Here is a 26557-nt window from a genome sequence, read left to right as displayed (position 1 = left end):
CATCTTATGAGCACATGTCGAACTTATTTACTGTTAGTTAGCAGTAGGCTGTTGCTCTGCGTGGTAGTATTCTTCAAGCTAATTCGCGATTAGCATGCTAATAAACAGTGAGGTAAAACCATGGGTCAAACGCCACATAACACAAGCATCGTGCATTAATACATAGTTAACATGTTAGCTACATACTGAAGGTGCATCTTATGAGCACATGTCGAACTTATTTACTGTTAGTTAGCAGTAGGCTGTTGCATACTCGACCGTGTCATCTAATAGAGGGCTATATGTTCACAACACGTCCTCAATCAACATCTATGAAAGTATAAAACTGTGTTTAGTTGAAAAACAATCCTTAAACGATGTTGCGAACACGGGAATGTTAACGTTACTTACCTGACCGCCTCACCTCTTCAGACTGACTCCACTCCAGCAGTGACGTCACGTAGACTGGCGCGTAATCATCACTCTGTAGAGTTACATTTTTCACTGCATGTCTCCAGAATTTTACACTGACTTTTAACTCTACACTCAGAGTGGATTTACTCTGCATATAGTTGTAAATACTCCATCTAGGTTAAAAAAGGTTGACTCTGACATTTTGACACTCGGTTTTTTACTGTGTATGAACAACTGAACTCACAGCTCCAAACCCCTCATGATAAGTTGCCCTGTTTTATTATTCCAGCTCTTTCTTTGGTCTGATCCACATTTCTGTTGAGAAACAGTTTGTTTTATCCAGGAAAAAGAAAATCCACTCTGAACGAACTTAAACTCGGTCTGGGTGTTTCTATGAACTCTCCTCAGCATTGTTTAAGTTGCACTAGTTTGGTTAGCCACAAGAATAGCAATGCATTTAATTGCAGGGAAGCGAGGGGATGGAGAGAGTAAGTTATTTGCATTAGATTGGGACCAGTCAAGCGCTCCTAAGAGAGCAGACGTGGATGAAGTGCGCGCCTCTGTCCTCTGCTCCTCGAGGTTCCGCGCAGCCGCAGAATATGGTTTTCTATGTCACACATGTCTCCTGATGACTTATTAACACAAACCATATGTGACTCTCCTAAAGACTCCTGATTAACCGTGACTCTCTCAAGTGTTTCCCGGGCAAGTTCCATCTGGACCCACAGCACACCATAGAAATCTCGATTGGCTCAAAGAAAGAGCTTGAACCAGCTCACCGCTCTTCACCACACCACCGTGCTCAGAGAGTCCTGTCACATCTGACACTGAGGCCTCGCTGGGAAACGATGATCTCTGTAGAGAACAGACCTACACCAAGACCCAGCAGTGCCCTCTTCAAACTACATTAACTTCATTAAGAATTTTATTTCTTCAGTAAGGTCTCAGGGTTTTTTTCTGGTAGTTCAATTCTTCTGGTAATTTTCTCTAATTTTTTTCGTTTAATTTCCAAGACATTCCGATACATTTAATGTTTCTTTTTTTCATTTTACAAATAATTGTCAGTGATTTTTCAAATCTTTTGGTAATTTTCTGGCAGTTTTCTGACGATTTTTTTGTCGATGTTTTTACCATTAACGTTATTCCATGTTTTTTACAGAAGCCCAGACTGGACTGGTTGAGGTTGAGTTTTTAAACGACAACTGAAGGCTACCACAGGGTGTCATGTTGGAAGGGGAGGGTGAGGTGAGGGGTATTCAGCTGCAACATGCAACTTCACTACTAAATTCTACACACTGAACCTTTACCACGACTCAACGACCCATCTTAAAAGTGTTGCCAACCAGAGATGTACGGGTTATGGGCCCAGAACGCCTCCGCTGCCCCACTCTGTTCATGTTCTACTTGATGAACACCTCACATTGTGTGCAGTGTTACATTATTTGCCTTGATGTGTCCATGTCGACATGAAACACATCTCAGTAGGTTTGCTTAGCTAGTTAGTAACTAAACACAGGGCCCAAAACCTACATGGGTCATCATCATCTCCTCCCTTTTTTGAGGAAAATGGTAAGAAGAATAAGTTGCTCTCACTAAAACTACACAAATTATGGATATACTAGATATAACACATGCTATCTCTCTACATAACCACAATCCTGCTTACCGGCCCACCTACCTATACCATCTATCTATGGATGTCAATCTAAGTGTTAACAGATTAATGGAAAAAATAGAAGTTGGTATGGAACTACATTCAAATACGTTTTTTATAAAAAGTAATCGGCCATATCTCATGGGAGCAGGATATTGCCGAAATGAGTGAGACTGAACTAAATCTCAAATCCTTGTCAAAGACTCTTAACCTTGGTCTTCACCTAACGACCTGCCTTCAGTCTTTATGCAGCCTTGTTGACAGCAAGTTGAGGATTGTTGCTTTATGATTTCCGTCCTGTTGCAGTGAAACTCCTGGAGGGAAATAAATCTGCACCCAGCAAAAAGAAAAGGACTGAAACTCATGAATGGAAACTCTCCAACACATTCAAGGCACCTGGTATACAACTCACACTCTGAAGCATCGTCTTGTGAATTTAATCAGTCATATCTTTTTATAACCAAGTCATCATTTGCACGAAAAAATCATAACATTTAACATCATTCATATTTGAATCATAAATCTTTGAATATGTTACAAAATGATACTTTAAAATTGTAAACACAACAAAATGCAACAAATCTATGACAGAGCAAAGTTTGACAGGGGAATGTGGTGTTATGCTGCCAAAGAAATATACATTTCTACTAACTTGTCCAATCAAAAAGGCTGCAATGACTGAGTGGTACAATATTACATGAGAATTCAAACTAAACATCTAAATGACACCAGATGACTGAAATCATATGTGACAAACATTATTATCTGTATGGTAACAGCAAAAAGTTTCACAAATAATAAAGCTGTCAAAGGGGATATTTTCATTTCATATTATCTTGATATTCTTTGAGACTGTACATCTAATTTGTGCAAGTACATTCGTGATCGCAGTTGAAGTCAAAGCTCAGTGTTGGTTCTGCAATTCTATGTCAACATTAGACCTTTCACACCTTTTAGTGATGTGAAATGAGCCCAATTTCTCTCCAAGTTTGTCTTTATACAAGAGTCTAAACTGTAATTGTTCGGCAGTATGCCTGACTGATGCTTACATTTAATTGACATTATTTGGTGGGGCCAAAAAAAAATCACAAAAAAATTCCAGAACAGGACCATTAGTAGTCTCAATGTAATGTCCTGAGGTAAATGACCAAATACAATGCTAACAACTCCAAGTCGTTACACTTCATTTCCATTCGACTCACAGGGTTTCTTACAGTAACACGTTTTTGGGTTTAGACACCAGCATCACGTTATGCTACATCTAGTTGGCCTGAAGGCTACGGCTAAAGACCATCACTGGTGCTTTTCTAACATGTTACTGAAACAAATGGCTGATGAGCTCAGTTGCAGAGGATAAAGCACCATTTCCTGTTCTGATGTTCTGATGTGTGAATACGCAATTTGGCGAACAACTGTTGTGCCTGAGGATCAAACCAAAGTTGACATGAACATGTGAATAATACAAACTGTGGGGAAATGCTTTAATTAAAAGTCTCATTAAACAATAAAGAACACCGAAATCATAAATCCAACCTCCTCCATATATACATGACATGTCAATCTTCTATTAAAACTGACTTCACATTTTCATTAAGAAACTCTGGGGTCACACAGTAAGATGTCAAACCAAAGAGTTTGGGATAACCACTATTTTTCAACATAGGGTGCATTACAAAACTTTTCGTGTGTAGCAAATAATAATGTGAATAGATCAAAATAAAGTAAATATGTGTGTTGAAGCGTAACCTGAAGTCCCAACGTAGATGAGCGGTGTTCAGGGAAAGTTTGGTTTAAAACCAAATGTGTCCATACAGCAAAACACAAAACCATTACAGGGCCAAATAAAACACAAAGTGAGTTTTCAGTTCCAAGTGCAAAAAGAGAAAAAAGAAAGAAGAAAAACCCCACCCTAACAATTACCTCCCCAGATTATTTGAGTATTCCATTAGAAACAATATCAAACAGCAAAAACAAGATGTGGGAATGTTCACGCCATTTAAAAACAGTTTCCGTGTGTCAGTGCTGGAAACAAAAAGTGTCATCTGTTGATACTCTGTGACGTGAAAGCTGAATGATGGGATCATTCAACCTTTTCACCAGGCTACAAACTAAAACTACATCAGGTCCATTCAGAAAAAACTCCAAAGGCCATTTAGCATAACTGAAGCCTATTTATCGGTGGTAGCCTGTAAAACAGTGGCACGAGTTAAAAGGCCAAAATGATTCACTTTACCACAACCACAAATGTTCAAGTGGTTTTCAAGAGGACACCTTTAAAAGAACAAAAGGGAAAACGTTGCTTTTAGGTGGCGGAGCCGACCGAGTCAGACTGAAAGGTGATGTATCCTGAGGACGATGCCGAGGGTGTGCTTAAAAAACTGTTTGTGCTTCCTTTACTCTCTGCCTTGCTCAGGTGCTTCTGATGCCTCCAGTCAGCTCCAGACCCTCCTCCACCACCTGTCCTGGGCCGACAGGTGGAGTGTCCCGGAGTGTGCTGGCTGCGCCCAGGTGAGCCCACCTCACCCTGTCCTTTCGGGTCCCGCAGGCGCTCCCGGTGACCTCTACTGGAGCCACAAGCCACCGGGCTCCTCTTTCCACCGGGTCTCTCCTGTTTGGGGGTACCCTCGGGCGAGTTGCTCCAACTGCTGCTCCTTTTGTATTCTGAGAGCCTCCTGAGCGCCTGAGGCTCGCGCTCAAAGTCTGTGAGTGGGAAGTGAGGCAGGATGACTGTGTGCTGCTCGTACACATTGGGGATGAGCGAGATGGTGGACTTGCGCCGCGGGCTCTTCCTGGGGCTCGGCAGCGGCGTCTCGTCTATAAAGTTGATCACCTCGTCGCGACTGAAACACAGCAGCTCGTCCTCGTAGCGCTCGCCGCTGCAGACCACGCGTGGCAGGTGCTTGAGGGAGTGCATGCTGTCTTCAGATCGCCGCCGCTTGCGATGCGGGTGATGGTGGCTCTCCTCGTGGTAGGAGACCAGGCTGTTCCTGCGCCTCTCGTGGCGCGGCAAGGTGGAGCTGTAGTGGGCACTCACTATCATGTCCTCGGTGGAGCCCCAGCGGTGCAGGTATGAGGGGATCCGGTCGCTGGTCCACATGTCGGTTTCGTCGTGGGAGTATCTTCTTGTAGGGGGCACCTGGAAGCAAGACACAGACCAATCCTGTCAGTCAATAGATGTATTTGACATTCACTCAATCCACAAACACACAGGCCAGCATTGGCACTGCACAGTAAGTCATGCTATGTTACATTATTGTAGATTCACCTACATTTTAAGCTATATACAAGATATTACATGTAGGATTCTTCAATGTTACATGGCCATAAGTGCCACTTTGATACTGGGCTGTAATTTGGTTGAAACAGGAACCCCAGATACCTGCTTTTGAGTTGATGACATTTATGTAGATCAGTAAAAATCTCTCTCTCACCATGCTCGGGTTATTTCAGAATTTATCTTTAGTACCATCATTCAGTTACTGTGTTTGTGGAAAATCCTACATGCATATGAGCTGTTATCAAAGATTAAAGAGGAATTGTATTAATCTGTTTTTTAGCAAATCCCTCAGATTGACTGTTTTTCATTAGCAGGCTTATAACGTCTCCATTATTTGGAAACTGCAATAGTAATTGATAGTTCCCTACATGTTATACTCACATTCCATTCTGTTCTGACAACTATGCAAGAGAGAAAGGGTTTGTCAAGGTGACGTCAAGAGCCACAAGATTGATATCAGCCTGCCCCCCAGTGGCGGCTTTTGGTAAATGCAGATAAACAAAATGAGACAACAGACTATACAGTAGCATGTGAGTGTGCAGGGGGGGGATGAGAGGAGCTGAACAGCAGAGGGCAGCACAGGCATTAAAATGGAGGAGGATGCAGGACGGAATTGGCAGGATGGAGAGAGAGAGGAGAGAAAGAGAGAGAGAGCGAGAAAGAGAGAGAGAGAGAGAGAGAAAGAGAGACTAACAGCTAACAAGCAAATAAAGCCAAAGAAGCTTTATTCTGCAATCAAACCACTTCAGAGGTGCAGTAGCAAATCACAAATGGAGGTGCTATTGGATAGTGATTTGATTATCGTTGACCCATGTTCTAACTGCGGCCTCTAACCCCCGCCCCAGCAGCGACAACAATAACCTGAATGTATCACTGTTGTCCTCTTGTAACTGAAAAAAATGCACCTCATTTGTTTCCCAATCACACACACACAGCGGTGGATAACAGACTCGAGTGATACTTTGCAATCAGAGGGATCTAATGTCATGAATAGAGGCGAATCTGACACAAAACAAGTATGAAGTGATGGTTTGACGTGATGGCAGCTACTGTATACATCTCTGTTTCCACTTTGGTCTTTGAAAGGCTCATCCGAATGATAGAAATCTGGGGTGTTCACCAATTTCACTTTTGTTATACTCAATCGACAATTTATTGGAGTGGATGTAATTCCTTGGGCTGTGCAGAGGCAACGAAAGCCCTTCGCTAAGTTGTTTATGACAAAGATGACACAGTGTTAAGATGCTCTGTTGAAGTTAATACTGTGTGGGTGGCATCAGTAGTTTCTAGAGTTTCGGTACATATTATCACCACAGTCTTCCAGGACAATACTAGCAAGATTTTTAAATTTAATCAGACATTTTCATTCAGTTTGATCCGACATCTGATTTTGGGTCGGATTTGACAGCTTATTGAGTTTAATCAGGATTGAAAATAACGCAGAAAAAAGTGTCTTGTTGTATTGTCTCAGAAGGCTGTGTGTTAGCACAAGCTTTGGTGTGAATGCAGGCTGAAAAGGAGAATTTCACAGCTCTGCATTTGACTGGAATGGATGCTGGATCCAATGGACATAATGCTTATGGGTAGAACATGAGCAGGTGTTTGTGGTCCTGAAACCTTAAGGGATTCCTGAAATGTAAAAGGTAAGTCAGTTACTAAACTCTTAGCTTCTTACGAGATAAAAATGCACTTAGTTGCATGTAGCTCCATGGCTAATATACATCTTAACTAGTTGATAGATGAGGCACATGATCTAATAACATGTTGATGGAGCTGCCCGATGGTCATATTTACCTAACAGTAGTCAGTAAGAGTGTATTTTTGATTCATGAGACAAAAGAAAAGAATAAATGGCATATCTGGAAGAGATAGCATCACAATATGCAAGATGCAAGATACTGTAAAGGCCCACAAGGCCATTTCACCATGCACATTAGCAATGAAGTATCATTTAGTAATAATTCAATTGATCAGGTAAAAGAAATGAAGAAAATCAATGAAAATATACCTGCAAATACTGCATTTTATCTTCCTGTTGTTCCCTCAATGGATACCCTTGCAGAACCCCCCTTTCTAAGGTTGAGAACTCATACTTGGCATTACGGTCTACCGTCACGATTTCAGGCGCCGAACTATAGTCATATGGTCTGTCAAATATTAAGTCGGCATGAATTCCTCCATCTTGGCTGTTTTCTGCAAAGTGCAGAAAAGCACGGGCGTCAGGATTAGAGAGCAACGGACTCAAAACACAAGACAGACAGACAGACAGACAGACGAGTAGATAAGAGAGACAAGGTCAATTGTTCTCTGATTTGTTGTGTTTTCTTACGAGCCTCCTCAGGAAAATGAAATTTAAATTAAAAAAATGCCACAAAAATGCCCAATAATTTAATTTAAATGTTTAATTAGGGGAGGGAAAATAATTTAGAAGCAATGCCAAATAGTCACCAAATAAGGTTCAGTGGTCTTTGTGCATAAATTAATACTCATTGAGTTTGTTTCCCAGTAATGCATTCATGTTCATTAAAGATCAATAGGAGATGGGTGTAAAATGCTGATCTGGAGAAAAAATGTTGGGCCAAAAGATGGAGGATGAGAGTGGCTACTTGCACAGGCAGCTTGCATGCAAAGTCAGTAGCTTTGGAGAAACAGGAAACAATCCTTATACATACAACTGTGATGAGTTATACATGGCAAGCCCTCTGGAAAGAAACAGAGAACTGGCAACTGTTAATTTTCACATAGAATATATGGATATATCCCCTGTGTTGTTTTATGGCTCCTGCTGGACATGGAGCAGTTATTGGGGTGTCAGGGGGGAGGGGGTCAGAAGGTTCGGAAGGTTAGAAACAGGGGAGAAGGGGTTCAGATCAGGTTGAGTTTAAACAGAGCCAATAGGAGAAAAAGACAGATGATTGATACTGTCATTAGTTTGCATGAACTGTGGCGATCTGGTCATTGGCCTCGTCCACCAACGTTCTCATTATCATGTGACCTCATTTTGGGACGAATTTTGTTGAAGTGTCTGTGATTCCATGTGAAACTGTTTATTTTCAGTCCCTTTGGACACACACTCATACTTCTGTCATGAAGTCTTTCTGCCTCTGCCTCTAAAGTACACAGTATTCTGACGACTAGGTGTGAACCCACGTTACAAAAATAAAAGTAAATTAAAACAAACAAAATAAATCATATATACAGCATGTATATCAATAATTGATTTAAATCTATTTCTGTATTGTTTCGAGGAACAGCTTGGCTGATTCCCTTTGTGACTTGAGGGAAATATGACCATCATGATGACATGAAAATGCTTTTCAGCTTAAGTATATTTGTTCCATTTTCACTATGTAACATATCTAATACATGGGAAATGCCCCTTTTTATTATCATCTCATGACAGGGTATTCTAGAGGAAGATTGCAGTTTAAATGCATTTGAGTGAAAAAGAAAAAAAGTACCACATATGTCCTTTGTTCAACAATACTTTTCCGAAGCAAGCAAGTACACACACCACATATAAAAACACATAGAAACATATTTGACACTTTAGTTTCATCTCCTGACAACCGAGGGTCACATGATAGGTCACATGATAACATTTGACCACTGATTTCAGACCTTAACCTTAAAAATACAGAATGTACAATTATCTATTTAAGTAACTTGTACAAACAGACAAAATCACAGATGCTATTGTTAAAAAGCTGTTATTATCAAATGTTAAAAACATCCCTCTAAATAGGCAGAAAGTGTGTAAATATGTTGCTTATTAGATTCACTCAGATTAGATAGTTCAGTGCACAGAGGTGTCGATAAAACCCCAAAATTAGAATAAATGTCAATTACTTCAAATAAAAGATAATTTTAACTCAAAAAGTTTTCAGATTTGTAGCATTTTAATGCATACAACATCTCGTGGTAACTCCTTTGTTCAGTCAAGCCAAAATCAGTGAGACTAGCAGATAGTTTTAATCTATATTTCGATAAAAACAAAAGATGCAGAATCCATTTTTCTTTCTTGTTTAACTTGGGAGTTTGATTGATTTGACTGAAAATAGATGGCAGATTGTAATTGCACGGTTTAATGTTTAGAACAGCAAGCAGTGCAATCACAGAGGATGAGGGAGTGAAGCTGCAGAGATCATGGGTGCTCCAGAGTCAAGGGGTAATTTAAACCTGCACAATGAGCTAGAAATCAGGAGTTATTTTTATATCTCATATGGAGAAACCTGAGATAAATATATAATGTATAATATTTTGCTCCTTTCAATTTCGACTATACAACTGCTCCCTAGGCTAAGAGACAAACTGTTGAGGTTAATAATTCCCATTTGTCACTGTTATTCCTGTGGCCAAAGACAGTCCAGAGGAGTTCACGACACCATTTTCTGTTTCCAGACATTCAATTCCAGAGTCATGGCTACAGTCTTCGACCAACAGCTTTTACAGCTGCTATTTGAAACCAAAGTGTCTATTATATAGGAATACTACAAAATCAAAATCATCTTAGGAACGCCTTTTAGTCAGCCCACTTTGTGTGTGTCCTCATGGAACATTCGACCGGACAAACAGCCGTTACTACTGTCAATACTCCACACTGAGCTGTCTTGGGAGATAGGAATCATTCACATCATCAGGTGAGGAGGAGGAGGGGAAAAGGGAGGGGCAGGGCGGGAGGCTGACACCTGACAGTGACTTACCCTCATCCACGTCATCGTTGGACATGATGGCGACGCACTTCTCCCAAACCATGCGGATGTCGGCGCGATAGCGATCACAAGCCCAGATGAACATGGGCAGCAGGATGGACTGAGCGATGGAGCACCACAGCACACACAACACCATCCAGTTGTAAGAGCGGTCGAACTTCAGACTGGCAAAGCTCACCACCTGCACAGTGTCGGGAACAAACCATGATCAGCTGTTATAGTCTGTGGTGAGGATTTAAGACTGCTTACTAAAGCAGCTTTCAGACATGCACTGAACGCCGGATATTTTCCTGAAATTATCTGAAAAAAGGGTGTATGTGACAAACGAAAATGTCAGTTACATAACATTACATTACATTTAATTTAGCTGACGCTTTTATCCAAAGCAACTTACAATAAGCGCATTCAACCCCGAGGGTACAAACCCAGAACAATAAGAATCAAGAAAGTACAATTTCTTCAAAAATAAAGCAAAAATACAAAGTGCTATAACTAAGTGCCATTTAAGTGCTACTAAATTGTTAGTTTCAAAATTGTATTCAAGGTATAGTCTGATATTCTCCGGAGTTTCTCCTGCCTACCCCCTGGTAAGAACTCTGGATAATATCTGAGTGAGCCCATGTCAGAACACAGCAGGAGATTTTCCGGAGGGTGGGGGTGTTGATGACGTTTCTAAAGCATGACAGATGCAAAACTGTAAAAAATAAATACATACAATGAAGAAAATGCAGATGATGACGCCAACTTGGAAAGACAACGAGACGTGAGAGTTCGTGGTGAGTAGAGCCGATGTGCAGTAAACTGAAATGTGATTTCTGCAGCCGAATTTATACAAACATATGCCTCCTTCATAACCTCTCAACGCTAGATAGGAGATTTCTTTGTTATTGTAAACGTGTGCGTTGTTAAAAAGCTCCAGACTTATGTGGACAACTTCGGACTTCATCTCTGAACACATCTTATGCTCAATTCCAAATACCAGAAATCCACTGAAGAAACCAAAGTGGGATAAATGAAAATATTAGCATTGATTGAATGGATTGTTCTGACAAGTCATTCAACAAAAGAGACCAGATCCACAAAGCTGCTTTTCATCTAATGTGAAAACCCAGTTTACACTCCACCTGCAGCTTTTCAGGCTCTTTTTAAGATGGTGATAATAAATGAAACAGATCGTATTGATTTAATAATCACCCCTGTTGTATGCAATCTTGGTTGGGGATTAAGGATTACATGTAATCCGGATTACATTATCAGATCACATAGATAAATGACTAAACTCAGCTCAAATTACATTACAGAAAAATAATTGTCATTGTAGCTACACAAGGATTACATGATGACGTTATAATTACATTTTGAAAATACAACAATTTGAAAATTATCAAACACTTTGCATGATGACCGAGGCTTCAACTAATGAAAAATGTGTCAGTTTCACCAGGTATGACTGTGGTACCGAGGTTCAAGTTAAATCAGTTTCTGTAGAAATGATTTCAGTTCAGCTCCAGCCTGACGACAGAACCTGTTATTAAATGTTGTATTTGGCCTAAATTCAGTGAGATGTCTCTGTTAAAACCTTTAGGAGACACTTGCTCTGACTATACACCTTCGGTTTTTTTATTTTTCAAGCTATACTACTCCCAGTGGAGGCTAGGCACAAGGTAAAAAATGGAGGGTAACAATACTGAGCATCACGTCTCAGGTTCAGTCCTACATATTGTGTCCTACATTATGTTACAAACTGTTTCTTCTAATCTATGTTATTTTGTCGACGTTCACAGTTACATGTGTTGGCATCTATTGGACTTCTGTCCGTCCTGGGAGAGGGATCCTTCACATTTGGCTCTCTCTCCATGTTAATAGTGCTTTTTTGGTAGTTTTTCCTTACTTTTGTTGAAGGTGAAGGGCAGAGGATGTCGTTGTTAAAGCCCTGTGAGACATATTGTGAAGAATATGGGCTATGCAAATAAAATTTGATTGAATTTGATTGATTGGCAAACGTGATGTGAACCAATTCCGCAGGCAGCATACATACCGCTGCCTCATTCATGTGATGTTTGTTGGAGGGTTGAATTTGTGTGTTTTGACAGCAGGCTTGCTCGAAAACGACATAACAGATTTCCTTGAAACTTAGTGTAATGATGGCGCATTGACCAAGATAAACTGAGCATAATGTTAGTTCAAACAGATCTCAAAGTCAAGCTCAGCAACAAACCAGCTGACAGCAGCAGATCTCAGCCCACATCAGCTGACAGCTCAACTGATCCCCATGTATTTAACGGGCCAAGCTCATATTGTGTGCTGTATTCAAGCTGCTTTAGCTGCCTGTTCCTCCTGCTGCCACTTCGACGCCCACCTCCATCTCAGCACCTCCTTTTCATACTGACTCTGACCTAATGTCATGTGCTGTCACTGATGCCTGCTACTGTTTTAGCTGCTGTTGTCCCTGCCTCACTTTTCATGAAGGAAGGGTAGGAATGTGTGCTCTCCTCACCTGAGGCTTTTCTTGTGGAAGGACAGCGAGGTCCCAGAGCAGAGCCGCACCACCAGATATAAATATTGGATCCTAGTAAATATATCTAAGGGATCGGAACGCAGAGATGAAGCCAGGGACTTAAAAAAATACTTTCCTTAACATTGCAAGATAGGATGTTTAAGATTTTCTCTGATTTCCAAGTCGATAATGAATGGGTCTTGATGGGAAAAAAAGAAAGTGGTTTCATGGAGGGGAATGATTTTGTCAGCCACTGTAAATAGAGCTAGAGGCCTGTAACTACATGTGTAGCTGAGATAACATGGATTCAGTATGTATCTTCAATAGTTTTAGATCTATGTCTAAGTGAACACGACTTGGTGCAGAATGTAAGGGGACTGTTTGGCAATGGTGCAAATATTTGAATGCCATTCTAGTTTTTCATCACCTGAGCTACTGCTGTAAATAATGATTTAATTCAGTTAATCAATAAATTAGTTAAATTTAGTCAATGTAATAATATTATAGTAGGAATGACTCAACATATAATTACAGCCACTTAACCGCTTCTTAGTTTAGGGAGAAGTGACCTGAGTTGGAGCAGGAGCCCTTTATAAAAGCATTAGAGCTAACAAGTCCCTCAGTGAGGCAGCAGAGTGCCCTGTCAGCTCATTAAAGGCGACTGCTCCTGTGTCTAATCCTCATCTCTAATGCATCGGGCACGTTGACTCAATCAAACTCTTAATGTCAGGTTCACACCTTGAACTGGAGCACACACTTTGTGACTTGATCGAGTTTTAACGTCTCCCCCTGATAGATATCTTGTTTGTTTACTGAGCTGATAATTTAAAAAACAGGTCAACCAAAGACAGTGGAGACAATGAGGACACAGATAAACACAGATTTGCTTTCCCCTTATTTTTCTGTAGCAATTGTAAACTTCATGCATCATTTATATCACTGCTGTTGACACAAAAGTCAAAGATCATGTGTCGTGTGACCGTCTTTTGTGTGTGTGTGTGTGTGAATGTGAGAGTAAATAAAGACCATATTCCTCTAAGTGGGCCACTGTGTTTTTAAACTTCTCTCTTGAGGCCTAAGAATTTATGACAGCATCTTGGCAGCGTGGCAGTTATACATCGAGTGTTGTTGGTAAAGAAAAGATTTCTACACAAATCTTTGAACTGAACTTGGATTTCAGAAATCACACTCCATCATCCAAAAATCCATTACAGGCCGACTAAACCAAGGATCTTAAAGATTTCATCCATTATCAGCTTTTACTCTCTCATATAAAAATGTTGGCAGAATAGGCATATTATTTTTTCTTGTAGCTTTTTTCAACTTACTGGCCAGGTTTTGACTGCTTGCTCATACAAATAACTATTGTTTGCTTTGCTTTTTTTGAAGCATCTATAATTGCTCTGTTCTCATATGTACATCTCTATCCAAATCCAGTATTTCTCAATAGCGTCACACCAACGAAAGAGAAATATCCACCTTCATTTATGTGTGTTACAGATTTCCATGCATTTAAATAGCTCATTACATCAGGTCATAAAGATGGCTACCAGACTCTTTATTGTTTCTGTCTCTGCAGAGGAAATATGATCTTTCTTTATGACTATACTCTTTTGTGCACACTCATACAGAAACACACCAGGACGTTGTTGTAATATACCCATGTCTATGCAAACAAACTCTTCCAGCTTATGAAGCAGCAGTTTCACCTCTGGTCCTGTCCTGAACTCAAACATGGAGGTAAAGAGACACACACACACTCATTAATAAACATGTAAAAATAACTGGGGAATTATTTGTGATTATATAAATTATGAAATTATGTAATTGTAGTATTCTAATGTTTATTTTTTTATATTATTTTCAGATTCACAAAATGATAGAACTAATTTCCCAATGTTCTGATTGGTTTTGATACACAAACAGCGGCTTTGGTGCCTCAATTGCTTAGTAATGACTCTTTCCAGTAGGACTTAATACAAATATTAATCAAGTTCATTCATTCTCTTTACATTTATTCAGATAAATTAAATATTGTGGAACTATTGTGTGCTAACATCTCCCCAAAATCTAATCCGGACAGGGTGAGTCTCTACTAGAAGCAAAAACATACATAAAGAAATAAATCTGACAGTTTAATAAAAGCAAAAACATTTATGTTTGAGTGAGAAAAGGAAACATTTTTTATGGCAGCATATATGGATGATCTGAGCAGCATAACTTTACAACCTAAATTCAGCTCACTGTATTTCAGACCACTTTAAAAACAATAAATTGTTATGTTGTGTCCTCTGGGAGAGAATTCTAACACATTGTTAGAGGCATAAAAATGATAAGTCGAGCTTGGGGCATTTAAAACCAAGTGTTACAGTGTATACTGAGAAATAATGAGAATCAGGATTAAGTTGTTTATGATCTGGATGTTGCTGGCAGTTTGGGAGGAGAGGCACATAGGATCTTAAACATAATCGGCTGTTTTCACCCTCACAACAGAACAATAAGCTATTTGGTTATGAGCAAAAAACACTTCCAAAAGTTCCTCTGGGTTTCTGTGAAGCAGTATAATGCTAATGTACTAGTTATTATCACTACAGTTACCATTCATGTCTAAGAAAAGCATTGCTTCTAGGTTAGTCATTGATCAAGTCTTCCTGGAAATTCTAACAAATGTGTTACTCAGAACCCTAAAGAGTATCTCTCCCGTGAATATGCCAAAGAAACTTCAGATTTCAAAATAAAGGCCTGAGCAGATGAAGCCTGTGCTTTGTGCAGAAGTTTCTGTTTGGCTAGCCTCAGGTGTACAACATTAAATTAAAAAGGTTTGTTTAATGTCAAAACAAAATGGTACCAACAAATGGCTTGTACAAATCATAACAGAACCGAGGCAGTTTAATATATATATACAGTATATATATATATATAAACTGGAGCAATTTGATAAATATGTTCACCCACTTACAAGTCACACCTTATACAAGTCAGTCTCATTTAACTAGAGTGTTCAAATTTGAGGATTCAGACTGTAATCCCTGTGGCTTAAACATGAGCAGAGGCTATAACGAAAAAACCCAAACAGATCAGTCTGTACGCTGAGAGGACGGCTGATTTAAGCTGAATCACAGACAATGAGCCCGAAGCGTTCTACCGGCTGTCAAGACTGCACCGAAAACCAATGAACTGACTTGTTGAAAAATGAATGAGAACCTGAGGGTTGAATCTGAAAACCCACTGGTGATTAGTGTCCCCCTGGAAGTTAGACTCTGTATTTAATATTGTACGGACATCCCTGCACGACAACACGAGGACGATGATTCCAGTGATGAACTGTAACATTAAACTGGGACAGTGGCTGACACATTATATCACCGAACAGGAAAACCAGACTGACGGGGGTTTGTAGTTGTACAGGTCACCAAGTTCATGCTTTTATTATCATTATTGTCCTTGCGTTTATAATTTTAGTCATTTTTTTGAAAGAATTCAAACAGGACCTTACCCCTCCTCCTCCAACACGCACACACACTCACACTACAGAGTGTATATAAAGACATATTGTACCATCCATACTCATTCAGTCTGACCTACATACAGCTTCACATGAGCAGAAACATTGAAGTCCATGTAAATAATAAAACAGTATGATATAGACTTTGGAGCATCAGTGGAGAAGCTCCACCATCTTATCTTTTCACCATAAAGGGATAGTTCAGAGAAAAATGAAAATTCATATATATTTATCATTATCTACTGTAAGTGTTTGAGTCCACAAAACACTTCTCGAGTCTCAGGGCTAAACAGGGTTGCAGCAGAATACAATACGATTGAAGTCAAACGTAATAGTAGACAATGAGTTTTTTCCGGTGAACTATCCCTTTAATTTCTTATTTTTACCACAACCATCTTTGTTCAATTTTCTCTCTCTCTCTCGCTCTCTTAAGAGACAAAGAGGTCACAAAATGGCTGCCATCAGCCTGACCTCACTGTATGCTAGTGTGTTTGTGTGTGGCTGTTTTCTAAAACCCATTCACCGTCTGACTGATATGGAAATATAAAAATGTTTATGCTTGCGCATAAAATAACAAGATATCATACATAAAAACGGTGTATATTGTCGTAGAAAATGGAAAAAATGAAATTTGTTCTTGTAGCACCCTCAAAAGCTGATGGATGGATGGTTCCTTCAACATTAGGAAATATCACTCTAAACCAACAGAAAATGCTGGTTAACCACCGCCTGTGTTTTTTAGATCTAATTGATCTTGGAGAAGAACAGACATTAACACACTCACAACTGATCTAAAAGTCTAACATCTGCATAAATGCTTAACCAGGAAATACTCAAACTATTGAACTATTAGTGTTGGGACCAGCTCTATTAGTAACTGCAGATTAGGGCAGTGAACTCACCAGGATGGGGAAGCCAGTCAGGAAGTCGTAGATGAAGACGATGCCACTGATCAGGTAGGTGATCTGCAGAGACGTCTTGAGAGGCTCAGATCCGTCAATGGATGATCTACGCTTACCCTGGGCATCCTCCACCACTATGGTCGGGACGTTAAATTTGTTTTTGTCTGCGTTGTGGCCCGCCTGAATGGTAAAGGTCTGAAAGAGAGCAATGCCGATGCAGATCACACCCATGGCCACACTGCCGCCGATCAGCAGCAGGAAGCACACGCCGAAGCCCAGGCCGATCTCCGTCACGATGAATCTGCAGTCGGAGGTGTAGAAGCGGTTGCCGGTGTCGTGCCAGCCCACTGCCGGAAGAGTGGACAGGATGAAGGAGACCATCCAGATGCCCATCACCGTGTGCACTGCCTGCTTCTTGGTGTTGCTCAACCTACAGGGAGAACAATTTTTTTTGGATTAAGTAATTTGAACTGTTTTCAGGCTTTCAAGTGAAAATAGCTTTAGACTTGTTTGCTTAATCTGTAAATCTTCTTCTTGACCATGACTCTGATGCATCTTAATACAAATAGTGCTAGTGCTTGGGCCACAAATACTTAATGTCCATGCTGGGATGATTTAAACTGGACAGTATGACAGCACATAAACAATATATAGAAACCTTTGATGAGAAATTATATGAAATTAGATAATAGTAAAAGGTGGGAGGATGTGTGTTGCATTCATCAATTTAATGCTTTTATTTCATAAGCAGAAGACAGACTGTAAATAAATATTTCAGCAGATAGTACAATCCTAAAGCTACACCATGTTCTGTCCGGGCCACAAAACTTCATGGTCATCACTTAGATGAACTGAAGTTAAATAGAAAGAGATCAATGCTTTGCTGATGGCAAAAGATTGCTTTTCACATTCCTAGGTCTATTTGTCATCTGGGTCTATTTCAGTTCGAAGGGATTTCTATTTCCTCTCACCTCCACGTAATTGTTACAGTCCAGCAATTTGCCAAATGTGTCTGTGTCCTCTGGGTGGGCCACTGTTCAAAGTTTGCACTGGCACCACACGTAAATCTATAAACGTGGCAGGCGTACTGGTGTTCTCATTTCCAAAACGTGAAGAAAGCTTGTGCCATCTTGTCAAAACCTTTGGACCTAAAGTGGTTATGAGCTGGTTCAAGGCATCAGCAAGAAATTACATACAGAGGGAAATTGTGTCTTGTAGAATTCAAAGATACAATCTATTGCATGACTTTAATCCTTTTTAGTTACATCCGTCCAGCATCTATAAATGGACCTGCATTAAAAGTGTATATAATAATAACAAGGGGCAGAATACTACAGCCACCATAAAGGTACCTCTCCTGTTTCATTTGTGTTTGTGAAGGAATACAGTAAAGTCTCCATCCAGTATCATTTGTCTGGGAGCAGTTTTGGTAGGAAACCCAATCTAGTCTCCCTGTAGAGAACCAGAGCATGTCATCTATCCTGGTATTCCTCTCATTACAATCCTCCCGAGGAGCACTGGCCTGATACGAGATAAATCAAAAATATGGTTCAAAATATATGGAGCTAGTAATTAATTGGCTTATACGCTCTGACACAGTGTGAGTGGCACAGAGGGGGCAGCGGTGGCCACTATCTTTGCACTCTGGCTCTGTGCAAAGACAAGTGGGTCTTGTTGTCACCGTGAGTAATAATGCTAGCCTTTCCTGAATGTGCCTGGGGTACATATGATGGGAAGGTTACGTCACCAAGCTGCTTGAATCTATTACCAGAGAACACGCGTTGCGAGGGAAAATGCTCCTAAGAGATAGCGAGCGCGGGGTGATGAGAACAGCTGCCGAAATACAAGGTAAGAATTCATAATCAGGCCTTCAGTGTGAGTTAATGTCAGAGAAAAGGCAGCTATGCAATGTCAGCAAGGCTAAAGTGGGGCAATTTAAATACATAAATCACAAATATCATATCAGGGGGAAGAGTGACTTGAAGAAAAGCAGACGAGCTGCTGAGAGGAAAAGACAGTGTTTCCAGACAGGAGATGAGACAATATAGTCAGTTGAGTGAGACAACAGACGAGCGAGATAAAAGCATTTGTGTAAAGCCTGATACCTCTGTGTGGGCATTAACCAACAGCGACAGCTGCACAAGCAATATAGATAACAAGCATAGAGCATAGATTTAAAAGGAAGTTTGCATATCTTGTTTCATATGAGCTTATCTGCATGGAGCTGTGAAATTGGCCAATCTGACTGTAGGCTGAGCATCTGCAAGCCTGATGCCACAGGAAGTACAATCAGGCCTTGTTGAGAAGGAAGAGACAGGCAATAGAAAAGTGATTCTCACCACATGTGCCACAGCACCAGCTTCTACACCATTTCAACAGCAAACACAGTAGATATGAATATGATTTCATATGTGCTCAACCTGTGGTTTCCACAGTATAAATGCATCTGCAAATTATTTTTCTGTGCCTGATGACTAAAGATGATCTAAAGATACACAAATAAAAATGTGTATACTGATCATTTCATGTGACAAATGTTTGAATTTTTTTGTTATATTATGATCATGTATCATTGCAGATAAAATACCAGGTGAAAAAAAATATGATGAAAGAAAAACATTTGGTATTGAGTTATCTTAAAGCAGCTTTCATGAATCCCTGAATACAGACAGAAATACAGTGAAAAGCTTGTTGTGGAGGAAGCAGAGTTGATGCTCAGAACATCTGATTACGTGTCAACAGCAGATGTCCTGGAGGTCTAACAAGACCAGTATGGTGTTACTGCAGCATAGTGCTGAATGTTAATGTGAGGTGAACCTCATCCTGATTATTCAGAGTTACTTTGTAATATCACTTGTTGTGTGGAGCCAAATGAAGAACGAAGCCAGAACTGGCAGAGCCTCAGTCTGTGTTAACCTAAATAACTGCAACCAGGAGAGGTGTTGGCATGAGAGACTTCTCCTGATGCAGAGCATCTCCCTCAAAAACACATGTAAACAGGCCAACAAGTGGCATTGATCTAAACAATGGTCCAATCCCACCTGATGAACTGGCCATAATATTTAATGTCATTTTAGGTGTGAGGACCACAACAACACTCAGAGACAGATACAGTATCTAAATCCATCTCCAGAAACCATCTTACCTGTAGTTCACAGGCCAGCGTACCATCCACATGCGGTGATATGACAGTGAGGTGACGGAGAAGCAGGTGACCAAGGTGAGCGTGTAGAAGGTGGAGACAAACATCTTGCATAGACCCTCGTTCCACTCGTAATTGGAGTGACGGCGGCGCAGCGTTATGACGCAGTACATGGTGATGGGGATGGCCATGTTGAGGATGTGCGTGCCCGCCAGTGTGCAGATGAGGAACTCCAGTGGCTTCCACTTCTTCTGCTTGGCACTGACACTGAGGATGCTCCAAGTGTTGGCCAGGATGGACACGCCCGAGCAGACCAGCCAAGCCAGCGTGTTGGCGTTGATGACGTCATCCTTCATGGTGGTTACCTCATCCACCATGTTGGAGCGGGGCAGGGCGGGCGCCTCGAGGAACTGTTGGCAAAAGCAGGTACACACGAGGAAAAGGAGGAGGTGGTGATGGGTAGGAGGGGATGCAGGGCTTCGGGCAAGGCAGGCATCCTATCTGGGTGGGCGTGCATTCTCCATGGGTTGGACACAGCGGGAAAGGAACATGGAGTGACACAGTGGGACGTTCAAGGGGGAGGATGGCAGAGCCGGGCCGGTTCCTTTATAAGCCTGAGGCTGGAGAGAGGGAGAGACAAGAGAGGGACACACAGTGATCAGCAAAATAAAAAGAAAATTATATTAGTCACAATAATCCTTAATCATACATAATTCCTTATCCCAGTGGACTAATAGGGTTACATTAATCACAACAGTTTAATTATCACTGTTAATACTGGAAGCCATCCATTTCATGTAGTTAAAACAGAACAGGAATCAGTATGCAGAGCAAGACCTAAGTTACAGTCGTAACTGCTATTTCAATAACACTGAGTCCAAACTACTCCAGTGGTGCACAGGGAGATATAAATATTGACAAAAGGTATGAGGAGAATACATTGCACATGATGCAATGACAACGTTAAAATAAAAATCGTCCTGAATTAAATTACATTTTAAAAGCTATGTTTAGAATTTGAATAATGAATTAATAGTTTAAGTCATTCATCAAGCCGGAGTTTGGTGTTGACTGAAAATAAACAATTTATAGACTAAATAGGTATAAATAATAATAGATATCTGAAGTGTTAGCACACCACTGTTATGGTGTTGATCGTAATCTGTATGTAAAGGTGAACGACAAGTCTCCACCATTCAGAAATGAAGCTAAAGCCACAGTCTGCGTAGTAGTGACCGGGGATGGAGCTGCTCGCTTGACCAATCGTGAGTCAGTCTCAGATATCAATCAAAATGTTCCTCTACATTTCTATAGCATCAAATAAAGAATTAGAACCAAAATTACCAGAAATAATTAACACTTAAACTAAGTGATAAGAACTAAAATGACAGAAAGCTAATTTTTTTTATTCAATGTGAGTGTTGTAGTTTTAGTTTGGTCCATGTCTCATCCAGTAACATGGAGGCATTGGGTGGCGATTGAGAGGATTTAACTGCACTTTGGGGGACCTGTCATGTCATCCATCATGTTGATTTACTGGGATTCTCTTTATTGTATAAGTTGTGTCTGTTTTTCAGCTTGTCTTTTTCCTCACTAGACAGTCGACTACTCAAAAATCGTAGAAGAAGCTCTCTACAAAAACTATGTAGGTTGCTCCAATTTGTTGAGTTTTGTGAGGGTCATTTCCAGTATAACACAGTTCCAGGCAGAGACACTCTTCAGAGGAGGATGACTTTGGTTCATCCACTGTGGTGTGAAAAATGCTTGGCACAGCTGGAGCATGGTGTCACATCTATTTCCTGTCTTTTGGCTTGTCCAAACACTGATATGCTGTGGGCAAGACCCTTGAGAGGGGACACTGGAAATAACAAGAGCAACGTCATCATCACTCTCTCCCTCTCACTCTCTCAACAACTATGAGCCAATCAGATTCAGTCCTGCTAAAGCACAAGGTTATGCCGCAGCATTGTGGGAGCTCCCCCTGCAGGAACCGTGTAACTACTTGAATCAGGAGATGAAATGACATTTTTAAACAGCTGAGTGTTTGCCATTTGGCCAAGAGAGACCAACATTAATTTGCCTCCATGTAACATCCAACAATGTAAAGTCTCGTTTCTGTTCCAAGCAAAATGTGGTATCAAATAATGGCACCACATTGACACTGTACAACTGAAAGGATGCTAAAACAACATGAGAGTGATGTGAGGGGAAACCTCAATTTGAACTCTGTGTAATAACACAGCTCAAGTTAAAGGTTCAGTGTGTAGAACTAAGTGACATCTAGTGGTGAAGTTGCATGTTGCAGCTGAACAAACCCTCACCTCACCCTCCCCTTCCAAACATGAAAGAGAACCTGTGGAAGCCTTCAAAAGGTCTTCAGTTTGTACAGTTTAAGGCTACTGTACAAAAACATGGCTGCCTCCTTAGAGAGGACCTGCTCCTGATGTTAAAATATGAAGGCCTCATTCAGTGCCATGTAGATGAAACACGCATCAATGGGATTATTTTATATTCAATTGCTGCCAATAGATCCCTTTAACCTAACTCTAAGCACTGATTTGTAATTATCTCCCTGTAGATAAAACAGGTTACCAACTGAAGCTGATGTTGAAATACCATTTTTATTTTCCTGACACCAATACCTTGACTTTGTGCATCGACTGATAATGATCACCGATCCGATACCAGTGCATCAAAAAACTTATATTACAAATTTTAACAGCTGGATGCTACCAACCCTGTACAGAGGTGATGATTGCTATCATTGTTGTGTGGCCTGACCCAGGTTAAAAACAAATTAATAAATCTACAAAAACACAACAATTACCTCCTTTAATTAGATGCAAAATGCATCCACAAATCATAAATATGAAAGACCTTCCAAAGTCTTAAATAGCACAGGGACAGTATAAAACAGCAACTTCACTATTAAATAAAGCTGGAATTAAACAACAATTGTTAACACTAGTGTCCAATATGAAGTCTTGCATACTGTGATGTCGCCATTTTACTTGTGGGACTTTCCATTGTGGAATTGGACATTTTAGCTCACTTCTGCTTTGGCAAAGGAGTGCTTTCCTTTGCAATTCTTGCAATTTTATCTGAAACTAATATACTTGAATCGGTATGGGAGACATTAGACACATGAGACTTAAACTGTTCAGTAGTTATAGCGTGATACCAAACACAAGAAGATCCTAAAAAAAGATGATGACAAAAAAACTTTTCCACTAACATTTCACCATAGAGATGATCAAAGAAAGCATACTGTGTTGAAAAGTGATATCACACCCTGAAAAAAAGAAAACACATGAAAGCAGGCTGTGATATAAAAAGAATGACAGATAGCTTTGATCCAGGAATCCCCAGGTGGTCGGGATAGACACAGTTTGTGTGTTGACTGTTGACTCAAACCTCAGCTGAGTCTAACACTAAACATTGCAACAGTGTCGCACAATCCTCCACAGCTTGAGTCCAAATCCCCCCAAAGTCCATCTGAATTGGCTCCAAATAGTTTTAGAAGCAACAAAGATTGATGTAGGAAAAACACCATATTAGAGTACACAGGTTAGGCAGTAGGTTGGAGTGAAGTTTTTTCCCCAGTTAATAAGTATTTGTGTTATTGTCAATGAGTTACAGTTCCAGATCAACAACTTTCCAGCTCTTCGACTGAGAGTAAAAGTGAACGACATGTACTAAAAGCATCACATTTTTAACTACGACTGGATTCTACAGATAGTAACTCTGCTAGTTTCATTGTAAACATCCATTATCGCTCACTTCCGTTGGGATTGTATTTCCGTGGTGTGGCTCTTTCATTCGTGTTTCATATACATTAGTTGATTTATCAGTATCAATCAGTATCGGAATCAGCCCAAAAGATTCTTCGTTCAGTGAGATACGGTTGCTCAGTGAAGAACCGACAGAGAAGTACAACACAGCTCTGCCAGACCCTGGTACTACACAGGTTTTACAGCAACTCTCAGTTCACTGTTTAGCTCATCTTGGCCTGAACGTTACTGTTTTAGTTCACGAACATCACTCGCATAATTTCACTCACAGCCACAGCAGACAGTTGTGAAAAAAAGCTCTAAAAACCCGCTGTATTATTCAGCTAGCTCTTTATTTTTAGTATCAGTAATAGTAATGATGGCTGCATTCCATTTACGTGTGCATGCTCACTCAATAACATGGTGGCACACTTAATGGAGTGGAGCCACTGTCAGTGTTATTGCTTGCACGTGTGCTCTTTGTGCTTTAACAAGTCTACGGCCCTGTCCCAATTTCCCCCCCAGCCCTACCACTTGGCCAAATCCCTTTGTTTGCGTTGTCCCCTTTCTCTATGTGATGTAGGGGAAGTGGCCATCTAGCCCTTCAAACACCCCTTCAACCGTACTGTATCCAGGTTCCTTCAGGACAAATGGGTAGAACGGCAATTCCTGAATGCTTTACGAACGGACTGACTGTGTATTGATCAGTAGATCCTGTCTGTTCTGCGGTTGTCATCAGATGTGTCACTATTATAATGTTGGTTTATAACAGTTGTTAGTTGATATTGTTTGTAACTGTAATAGCCCTCTCCCTTGGGGCTTGGTTTAGAGGGAACACTCCAAGAGAAGTCGGGAACTGAAAACGAAACAAAGTGCTGCAGAGAGGAATTTACCCGATGTAATTTACCCTCTTTAACTTAAACCGCTGTGCATAGTTGTGGTTTGAGATACATCTATATACAACTTTTAAAAGTGGAATTTAAGGACAAATATTTAAGTGACCAAATGTTTAGGATGTGTAGGGCCACTAACTGACTAACTAACTTACTAACTAACTAACCAGCTAACTAACTAACAGTCAGGGGGGGGAAACATAACCACCTTGGCTTGACAAAGAAATTGATGTAATTACATTGTATTTTGGAAATGTATTGAATAAATAAATCTATTTGTTTCTGTCCTGTTACATAACAATAAACTCTTTTCTTGGTTTTGTTGTGTGTTGCACGATTTAACTAGAACCAAGAAAACATTTGAGTCTCAGTAAAGCAACCTGCCCTTTGGCTGTTTTGTGTTTCTGCTTTTGATTGTCACATAATATTTCCAGCAGCAGAAAATAGGAAACCATTTATCCAACAGTGTGCTCCATAATCAAGATAAGTCATGTTCCAACATAGGAAGAGTGCAGTGGAAAATAACACTAAGCTTTCCTGCTTGGGCTGACCTGAGGCTCTAGAGGGGCAATGTCAGCTTTCAATTAAATACAAGACATTTCAATAAGGTCTAACTAGGTTATTCCAGGATGTTTATAAGCAACTGAAGTTTTTCTGCCTCTGGGAACAGCTGGATTAACTGTAGGGAGATTCCTCTCCTGGCATCGATTAAACCCTGAAAAGGGATCTTTATTCCTTAATATTATAAATTCCATTTTTTTTCCCATGAAAAAAGATTCCCTTCATGGACTTTAAATGGCTTGGGTATAAGTCGTCACCTTTGACACATTAAGTGTTTGCTAATCAATGAATATATAAATTAGCCTTGTCTCCATCTCAACCCTCAGACAGACAAACATCTGCTTGTTTTCTGTTTTGCTGACTACAACACAGTGGTAAGTGGTAACATGCAATTCAGGCATACGTGTTCAAGAATACATGTAAAAGAATATAGCAAATGTAAAGTTGGAAACAGTCAAAGTATCAGAAGGATAATGTATATGTAGCTGGACTACATAATCAAACAGCTAATAATGTGTTGCTACGAACTACAGATTTGGTTAAACAGACAATTGGTTACTGCAGGATTCCTCTAGAGGGCGCAGCACACAGCTCAGACCCCTATATGCTCAGACCAGATCAAACTAGAGACAGGGACAAACAGATGCTTTTGACTGTTACATTATCACAACCTCCTCAAGTGACACCTTGTTGGTTGTTATCGGAAACTTTCACCTCTGGCGGCCTTCTGGTGGACGTAATGCCTAACAACATACCACCATAAAGGACACATAGAAGAATTTTCACATGTAAAACCAGCATAAATTAGCCTTAATGCACCTTTGATTTATGGTGAAAAATTGGTCAGTGCTTGACATAATTCAGTAGTCAGCAAAGGCAATTGATGGGAAAAAGATGCCACTGGCACCGTTCCCACTCCAATTTTACAACTCTTCCACCATGCTCGTGCCTATCGGAAGTTGGAAAATGGAATTTGGAATCATTATTTGCCAATCTGCCCCAATCTGCCAAGCTAAATTAAGAATACACCACATTCTACATGTGCACTGCGTGATGTCATTTGCCCTTGCGATGGATTGGATTACTATAAATTGGGGTTTGGCTTTGCATCACAAAGAGAATTGTTACTATTTGCAGCAACTGCTGTGCCACAGAATATGATTGACAGTTGGCTGTAAATATCTGACATTTACATAAGAGCCTGCCTTCTTGTAAAACCTCCGACCCAAATGTGGGCAGACTGTTTGAGTT

General features: G+C 40.3%; 1 protein-coding gene across 1 annotated transcript in view; it reads right to left on the bottom strand.

The window, feature by feature from the left end:
- Positions 1–2513: 2513 nt before the first annotated feature.
- The window catches only part of LOC133005300 (probable G-protein coupled receptor 153), a 33282-nt gene continuing 9238 nt past the window's right edge, over positions 2514–26557 (bottom strand). Inside the window, exons 2-6 of the mRNA XM_061074944.1 lie at positions 20086–20702; positions 16941–17370; positions 10028–10217; positions 7333–7517; positions 2514–5183 (exon numbers count right to left, since the gene is read on the bottom strand). Coding sequence (XP_060930927.1) covers positions 4350–5183; positions 7333–7517; positions 10028–10217; positions 16941–17370; positions 20086–20459 — 2013 coding nt within the window. The 5' untranslated portion in view covers positions 20460–20702 and the 3' untranslated portion in view covers positions 2514–4349. The remainder of the gene's footprint in view (positions 5184–7332; positions 7518–10027; positions 10218–16940; positions 17371–20085; positions 20703–26557) is intronic.

Source organism: Limanda limanda, chromosome 7, assembly GCF_963576545.1.
Source record: "Limanda limanda chromosome 7, fLimLim1.1, whole genome shotgun sequence".
NCBI classification, from domain to species: domain Eukaryota; kingdom Metazoa; phylum Chordata; class Actinopteri; order Pleuronectiformes; family Pleuronectidae; genus Limanda; species Limanda limanda.
This window is presented reverse-complemented; position numbering and strand designations above follow the sequence as displayed.